The following is a 9,520-nucleotide window of genomic DNA, read 5'->3' as shown; positions in this document are numbered from 1 at the left end:
TCTCGCGGGCCGAGACAGCAAACACTGTCTCGCCCAGCGAGACAGTAAACACTGTCTCGCGGCCATAACGTGTTGTTTTGTTTGAGTTTTGTGCAGTTATTACCCCAGAGGCTATAAATACCCCCTAGGATCATTTCTGACGAGGATAGAGCAGATTTTCGAGCATTCCAGAGCAGAGAGAGTAGATTTGAGTTTTCTTGCAAATCCTTAAAATTAAGCTTTAACTTGATTTTAAGAAGAACGACTATCTTACTTTGATAAGATATCGTTTCAATATCTCACTTCGATAAACGAAGTCAGAATCAGTAAACCCCCTTCACGATCTGTGATTCGGCGGTCCACGAACCAAAGCGTTCCCGGCACAGGCAAAGTCCCACAAAAACAAAGATCGATAGACGATTTTTGTGTTAGTTTCTCAAGAGTTGTAATTTTCGCTTTGTTGTGTAGAAAAGATCTTATAAAAAGATTATTTCTTTGAATTTATTGTAATCGATTAAAGATATAATGGATTCCTCAACAAAACCAACTTTTGATGCAAACAGTGGTCCACGAGTCAAAACGCTCCCGGCACAGGCAAAGATCCCACGCAAGCAGTGATCCAAACAACGATCCTGCGTTTGTTTCTCAAGAGTTGTAATTTTCCTTTTGTTGTGTAAGAGAAGTCTTATAAAAAGACTATTTCTTTTGAATTTGTTATAATCGACCGAAGATATGATGAATTCCACCGTGAGATCAACTTTTGACGAAAACAAACTGACGACCACAGTGGGAGCCAACGGTCTCGCTGCCGAGACTATCGTGTCGCAGCCGATCAAGATTCCAGTTGAATCCATGGTCGAATACGAATTCGACCAAACCAAATTTAAGGAATATCTCTCATCATCCTCTTCAAGATCTTCATTGTCTCGCAAGTACAAGAGGATCTCACAATTGAGGAAGACCTACATGCCAAAGAAAGCACAAAATGAAGACTCTCGCCTGATTGTTGCTAGGGATTCTACTCGCAACCTCTCTGCTCATAATGACTCTTCTTCAATTAAGGAGTCATTAAATCAAAGCCCGCCGGCATTGACGAAAAGAGCTCGTCAGAGACAACGTCAACGCCGCGCTCGCCAAATGGCTAAGGCCTTGGAACAATCTGACGGAGTTCGTTATCATGCGGACTTAGAGTCGAGGAGGCATCGAGTGGTTCAGTTGTCTCAACGACCAATCACTTATGTCTCTGCTAAACTCACGACGGAAGAATGGGCTATTGTCAAAAGGGCTCATTCGACCCTTAAAGAACATATACAAAAATGTCGTGCAAACGCTGCTCATGCCCGTGCTCTCTTACAACAAAGACGAGAAAGGATGAAGGAAACGGTGGCCAAAGAACCACCGAAACTTTGCCAAGTTTGGATTCCAAAGTCTGAATTTGTGAAAAATCAGCATTCGGAGCCCGTTAGGACTCTACACCCGCAAGGGGGTGGTTCTAAACGTATGACTCTTGACATAACCTTGGATCGCTCAGAGGCGACGACAAGTCATCCTGGGTATGTTAACAAGGTTCAAACACAAAAACAGAAGATAGGTTGCTCTGGTCACCATGCTGACGAGTTGTACTATCAAACTAAAGGTGGAAACAAATCACATAAAAGGACTGTTCGAGAAACGAATCGTCATTGTGTATGTGAAAAACTTATCAAAGCAGTGTTGTCCAAATGCAACTGCTTTAAAGCCATTCCGCCGAAAGTTTCTGTGTTCCAGATACTTTCTACTGAAATGTTAAAGTCCAAACCGAGACGTTTCAACAAGAAGCTTGCTAGTCAAGAGGATGAATTCCCTGAAGTCACCATCAACGTGGCTGATAAAGGAAAATCTAAATAGCATTCAAGTGAATCAAATCCTGACTTTTCCTCGAGAGGAAAAGTCAATTCAAGAATTGCCAAACGGATGTCCCGACCCTAATTAGTAGCCATCAAACACAGGGATTACAAGAGAATGCATGAAGGAATATCCTCAGAGGATGAACTTTCAGACACTTGTTCAGCCATTGCTTCGGATGATACCATATCAAGCACAGGACAAACCAGAGAAGTCCTCACGATCACCTCTGATCAATTTGCTCAAATGCTTCAAGAAGCTCTAACGAAGCAACGTGAAGAAATTAGAGCTGAAATAAAGACATAGATGGAGTTGGCTATCCAACAAATGAGGGAATTGCTAGCTCAGCGGCCTCAACTTCCTGAGTCCAGTCAGCGAGCTGAATCCAGCCGTCGTACTCAAAATATTGCAGATGACAGTGATCCGGAAGTGGAGGAAGTCATCTTTGCTGATACACCTCCCAATAGCAATAACGCTGGGGGTGGTTCAACGCACCCTCCCAATAACGATATTGGGGGTGGTTCAATGGCACCTCTTACAGGAGGTGGCCTAACTCATTCTCCTCAACATCCTTCGAATGAAGACTTAGACGATGATGAGAAGATGAAAGAGCTTGAAAACAAAATCAATGCTTTGATGTCCGCTCAGGAAGTAAAGAAGACGGGTATTCCGTGTCCCTATCCAATAGAATGGGATTCAATACCGTACCCGGTAAAGTTCAATCTGATTAACTTCACGCCGTTTGACAGGAAAAGCTCGCCTACTCAGCACTTGATTTATTTCAAGTCTCATTTGGGCATGATCTCTGGAAATGAGGCTTTAATGGTCCGATCATTCGTTGGCACCCTTCGTGGGTCCGCCTTCTATTGGTACCGACGTCTTAAGCCAGGGAGCATCAATTGCTGGGATGACATAGAAAGTTTGTTCCTCAGCAATTTTTTCGATGATGACACCAAAATGTCAATTGGATCCCTTTTAGATGAGAAGCAAAAAGACGGAGAGTCAGTTGACAATTTTGTCAAGCGCTTCCGTAACAAGGCAATGAATTGCAGAGATCTGGTTACAGAGGAGTTCATCCTGCAAACATGTCATAATAATCTCTCTATCGATGTCCTGGAAGCCCTGGGGGTCGTACCATCCAAAACTTGGAAAGATTTAAAAATGCGCGGTGAACAAGCTGAACATTTTCTTAAAAGAAAGAAAGCTGAGAGAAGCCGACCGATGACATCTGCAATCACTGGGAACGCGACTCCCGATCCGAGGTTTCAAAAGGAGTATTCTTTCGAAGATGATGAAGCTCCAGCCATCTTGAAATACCTCCTCACCAATGACAAGATCGAGCTACCACCTATTAAAGATCAGGAGGGAGCTAAGAGAGTTACGGATCCAAACTACTGTACGTACCACAGAAGGGTTCTTCATCCCACCGAGATTTTCTTCGGACTCAAAAACAAAATCCAAGCCTTAATTGACTCCGGTGTCATAATGGCGAAACAAGCCAAATAAAAATGACGCTTTACTCCATTGGATACACGAGTATAAACTGTTTTCCTTTACTCCATTGGATACACGAGTATAAACTGTTCTCCTTAACTCCACTGGGTGCACGAGTATAAACTGTTTTCCCTCACTCCAAAGAGTATACGAGTATAAACTGCTTCTCAACACTCCGAAGAGTATACGAGTATAAACTGCTTCTCTAAGTGTAGATCCCACTTTGAGTTTCTTTTGCACCAGGAGATAGAATGTAAAATTCTTCCTCTCCGATTTCGGGTTCATCTCTACCAACAAACAAGAGACCAGGAGATAGAATATAAAATTCTTCCTCTACATCATCGGGTTCATCTCTACCAACAAACAAGAGATCAGGAGATAGAATATAAAATTCTTCCTCTCCGATTTCGGGTTCATCTCTACCAACAAAAAAGAGACCAGGAGATAGAATATAATATTCTTCCTCTCCATCATTGGGTTCATCTCTACCAACAAAAAAGAGACCATATTACTCCAATAGGTACACGAGTCTAAACTGTTTCCTTACCCTCAACAGGAAGTTTCTGGATAATATTAATCTGAATATTCTTAAGGATAACCTAACGAACTCACAAGGGACATACAAGCATCAATATGGAAATACCAGCCTCGATTCAGAATCTCAACAACGGTCCAGCGATAAACGCAGTGCCGGAGAAGCATTAGCTATTCTACAAAGAACTGAATAGACTAATGAATGAAGAGATCAAGAGCCGAAGCCATTTTATGGATTCCTCTCCACGATCTACTCAATCAAGCATTAAAGGGATTGCAGATAAGATCTGTCTTATCCAAAGTATCCCCAGAGCTCCTCTATAAAAGATTGAGTCTGGAATACTTTGGAGGGGGTATCTGTAGGCGTCAAAAAATGTTGAGAGATATCCGAATACAGCTCAAAAAGGCAGAAGAACACAAGTTTGGGATGTCTCGCATGCGAGACAGTCTTTACTGTCTCGCCAGGCGAGACAGCATTCTCTGTCTCGCAGGCGAGACAGTCTTTACTGTCTCGCCAGGCGAGACAGCATTCTCTGTCGCCCGCGAGACAGTATTCTCTGTCTCGCCCACGAGACAGTTCTCAAAGGCTCAGAAGTTGTTTTATAAACTGCCGACACGTGGCCACCAACTGTTCAAGAACGTGGGGAACGTTGTGGGTGAGAATCACGTTGATAACTGCCAAAATAACGGAGTTTTAAGATGTGGGGAGAAGTTACAAGAAAACCACCAGGCAGTTGGTAATTTCCGAGACAACATTCACTGTCTCGGAACCCGAGACAATCTTTGCTGTCTCGGCCGCCGAGACAGCAAACACTGTCTCGGAAGGGCAGTTTGTCCTAGGGGCTATAAATACCCCCCCTGAGGTCGATTTTTGAGAGAGGCTGATGATTTGGAACACTTTGGAGCAGAGAGAGCAGAGTTACTGAGCTTTTGGCAATTCCTTGAGATTCGAGCTTTGACTTGATCTTAAGAAGAACGACTATCTTATTTTGATAAGATATCGTTTTAAATTCTTACTTCGATAAACGAAGGAAGAATCATTAAACCCCTCACGATTCAATCAGAATCTGTGATTTGGTGGTCCACGAGTCAAAGCGCTCCCGGCACAGGCAAAGATCCCACGCAAGCAGTGATCCAAACAACGATCCTGCGTTTGTTTCTCAAGAGTTGTAATTTTCTTTTTGTTGTGTAAGAGAAGTCTTAAAAAAGACTATTTCTTTTCAATTTGTTGTAATCGACCGAAGATATGATGAATTCCACAGCGAGATCAACTTTTGACGAAAACAATAATAACTCCGCCCCTCTGAAAGGAGGCCATAGGCTTGTATTTATAGGGCTTCGGAAGCGGTTATTTGGATGAGAACAAGTGATTTGGCCTTATCTTTAGTCAATAACGGCCTAACCATGTTTGTAGATGATATCAAGTCAGTTGGGAACCTCTGGAACTGAAAAGATCTCAAGAAAACCATTACGCAAACAGCAGGCGGGCTCCTCTATTCTTGCTCAGAAAGCTATGGAGGGTGGAGTTTCTACTACTCCCATCCCAAAGACTCCTCAGGCCGAATTAGCAGATGTCTTTGTTGTCGACGACAATTCCCCCGTGCACGCCAAAAGGGACGACATGGTTGTGGCTGAGCCTGAAGTGGTTCATCTCAAGCCAATTAGGAGATGGCCACCCAAGGCCAAGTGAAAGGAGCAAGCATTGTATCACTTAAGTATCATAAAGCCTTCTTGTAGTGGCACTTATATACATTGAATTGTCTTTTATAGCAAACTAGTATGCCACACATGCGTTGTATGTGTTGTTTATGAAATTATTAGTAAATAGTATATTCTATATTATTGATTCTTAAATATGCACTTACAATATAATGTTCACTTATGGTATATTAACTCTCAATATATCAAGCACGAACCTTGCAAAGGCCACTAAAAGAAAATATTAATATTAAATGTCTAGTATCTTTTTGGAATAGCAAAAAAGTATTATTAGATGTAAAATTACAAAAGCTAAAATAGCATGATGGAATCACAAACGATATAAAGATATAATCACAACCGATATAAAGATATTTTTTGAATAGCTCAGCTCATGGGATTTGTGTAGGTCAATTTTTTAATACAATAGAGAATCTCAATATAGAGATAAATTAATCTAGACTTCTTATAATAAATCAAAACTTTTTTACAATTCAGTCAAATATGTTATATATGGGTTTGTGTATTCTAATTTACTCAATGAATAGAAGATAAATAGCCAATTTGTTTTATTAATTAATTTTTGTTGCTTAGAGTTGAGAGGAACAAAGAACTTATTAGTGATCAATAAAGAAGACAAACAAATCTTGATGATTCAACATAATTATTAACTAAGGAACATAGAAGATGGTTAATAGACATAAGAAAATCAAAAGAACAAGAAATATTAAAATCATTGGACAAGTTGATTGCACCTCCGAACTTAAAGTGCATATGAACTGAGTAATTAATTGAGAATTAAACCATGAATATATCTAATGAACAAAAAAGCACAATTTATGACCTATATTCAAAAGAAAAAACACAACTTATGATAAATGGCACAAAAACCTCTTTACGACATTGTACGAGGGGATAAAAAGTTTTTAAATAGCTTTGCATAAACTCCAAAAATAAGATCATATATTCGTTCTATGTATTAAAAGATAGTAAGAATCCTACCTAATCCATGGTTACATACTAAAAACAATCTTTTATTCCCAAATAAAATTTATACATACTCTTAAATATCAAGACTTCCAAATAATAACTTTCCTATAATCTATTATCATTCTTTTTTAAGGATTTATGAAAAAAAAACACAAATCAAGAGCTACGAATTGAACATGAGCTATAATCTTCAACTCCATAAAAAAAAAATCTCTAAGTCTACAAACCATTTGACAAATCTTATCCATTGTATGCACATGCACATACATAGACAAGCCATGTACACTATAAACCATTTGAATGTCTTTCCTGCTTTGAATTTTCCAGGTCGATATAACATATTTCATACATCATTATGTTGGTGTGAGAATTTTACTTAGTAGATGATATGGTGGGTTAAAGAGAATGGATGGTCGTAATTTATAATGTAGAGATGAAAAAAAGGTTATGTAAAGGAAAAATAAAAGAATGGCTAGTTACTTAGATCTATAACATATGCATTTAATTAAATAAGTTATGGAGTATTTAAGAGCCTAAGATAATAATTAAATCTTCTTATTATGATGATTTGCAATTGATTTAATATAAGACTTGTTGAATGAGACTTTGAGATAAATTAAACAGATAAAATAATAAAGTAAAAGCTAGAATGATCAAATTTAAGAGGGGTAAAAAGGACAATCAAAAGTTTTAGCACCTCAATCCTCTTTTATATGTGGTATAGATATAGATAAATATCATAAGTTGTTTAAAATTGGCATATTAGTAACCTCAATCATGCAAACGTGAAAAATTTCACCTGAATGTTTCTTTACTATACTTACATGCTAATTTTAGAAATTTGAATTGTTAATATTTATTAAATTCGCAATTAAATTTATCAGAATTCTTTTTTCAACTTATCTTAAGTCTACTTTAAAATAGAGTTATAATATATTCAATGCTAAATTAACAAATATTAATGGTTCGAAAGTTATAAAATCAATAAGTTAGTATCAAATTGGAATATTCACGTGAAAATTTTCATGTTTACATAATGAAGGATACTAATGTGCCAATGTTAAATAAGTTATGGTATTTATTGCCAAAAAAAAAAGCTCATGGTGTACAAGTGCCAAAAAGGAAAAGCTTTATAGTATTTAGGTGCCATTTAGCCTAATATTAAAGATGAGTAAACTTTGTATTTTTGGGGAACATTTATAACTACATATCCTTGTAAGTAAATGGGGATAAAGCTTTGGGTTTATTTAAAAAAGCCCGTAAAAAATATCATGTAGTGTTGACCATCCTCTGATCCACAAGCAACAACCATTGCAGGCTTAAGAATCATCATCATGCTCGTCATCATCATCCTCATCTTATTTATCTCCAACTCTCTCTCCACTGTCCTATGCTGTTAGTGCGCAATTTTATGCGGCGCTGCCTTTCTATTGAGAAACTATGGCATCATTTAACGGTCGCCACCTCTGTCTCCTCCCCCTCTTCCTTCTAGCAGCAGCAGCAGCATCCTCCTCTTCTTCAGCAATCAACAACAACAACAACAACAACAACGAGATCCAAAGTGGCTTTTATGCAACCCCGGACACGTCATCCTCGTTAAAATTCCCTCCCCTCCCCTCCCTTCCCCTGGTCCCCCTCCGCCTCCCTCTCCTTCAACGGCTCATCCCTCCTCCTCTCCGACCCCACAGAAAGATCGCTTCTTTGGTCGGCGACGATTACGCGCCCTAATAATGTAACCGAAGACGGCTATAACCTTGTCCTCCTCAATTCCTCCAATCTCCAAATCATTGGAAAAACCCATCAACAAATTCTATGGCAGAGCTTCGACTTCCCTTCAGACACCATCGTCGAGCACCAAAACCTCACCTCAAAGTCCACTCTTTTCTCCGCGGACCGGCGCTTCTCCTCGAGACTGGGCCCCACTTACCTCGCGCTCTACATCCAGAACCTCGGAATGTACTGGAAACGCACGGCTCTGCAGGCCAAGGCCCGGATTGACTTCGCCCAAGGCCCAATCTACGCTCGCCTCGACCCGACTGGATTCTTGGGCCTCTATCAAAACGAGACCGCCATCGTCGACGTCGTCTCCTTCGACACCTTCAACGCCGGAGTCAAGAAGACCCTCCGCCGATTAACCCTAGAACCAGACGGCAATCTCAAGGCTTACTATTGGAGCGGGTCGAATTGGGTTTCGGATTTCGCGGCCATTTCTCAAACCTGCGATCTCCCGGCCGCCTGTGGGCCCTACGGCCTTTGCCACGTGGAGGGAGAGCTGCTCGGGTTTGTGGAGGTTGAGTCGTCGCAGAAATGCGAGGGGTTATGTGAAAATAATTGTAGTTGCTGGGGGGCCTTGTACAATAATGTTTCTGGGTATTGTTACATGTTACACGATCGAGTATCCGATACAGACGGTGCTGGCAGTGGGAGATGAGAGAAAAATAGGTTATTTTAAGGTGAGGAATTTAGGAGGAGGAAATGAAGGGAGGAAAATAGCCGGGTTGGTTTTGATAGTTGTTGGGGCGTTGGCCTTTGTGGCCGGTTGCGGGTTTACGGGTTATCGGGTTTGGAATGCGAGGAGGTGGAGGGGGAGCCACGAGGATGAAGTTGGGATGATGTCGTATAAGGATCTGAAGTCGAGTTCATGGATTGAAATGTCTTCTGATTCGTTTAGAAAATGAGTTTTATATATGTTGATTTGAGACTTTGCGAGGAGCCTAGTTTAGTACTTTAGAGTGTAAGGTTTATTAATTTTTGTGCTTAAACCTGAGCTGCTAACAGCGTGAATTTGGGAGAGCTTACTAATTCAAACAATATATACATAGCTCTATCCTTATTGTATAAACTGTATTTAAGTTAATTTTCAATGGAGAACAATTACAGTTGAAGTGAGAGAAGTGAGCGTCTCATCTAATAATGACCCAAAGTTAAGGGCAGTTCTCTG

General features: G+C 40.2%; 1 protein-coding gene across 1 annotated transcript; it reads left to right on the top strand.

The window, feature by feature from the left end:
* LOC109830902 (PAN domain-containing protein At5g03700-like) lies at nt 8,183–9,280 on the top strand (the record flags this gene model as incomplete). Its single annotated transcript, XM_020398259.1, is given in 2 exon segments — nt 8,183–8,971; nt 8,973–9,280. Coding segments are annotated over 2 exon segments (1,074 nt in total), but the record flags the coding sequence as incomplete, so codon positions are not given.

This window comes from Asparagus officinalis, chromosome 2, assembly GCF_001876935.1.
Source record: "Asparagus officinalis chromosome 2, Aspof.V1, whole genome shotgun sequence".
Lineage (NCBI taxonomy): Eukaryota > Viridiplantae > Streptophyta > Magnoliopsida > Asparagales > Asparagaceae > Asparagus > Asparagus officinalis.
Note: the sequence above shows the minus strand (reverse complement) of the source record. Positions and strands in the feature narration are given on the sequence as shown.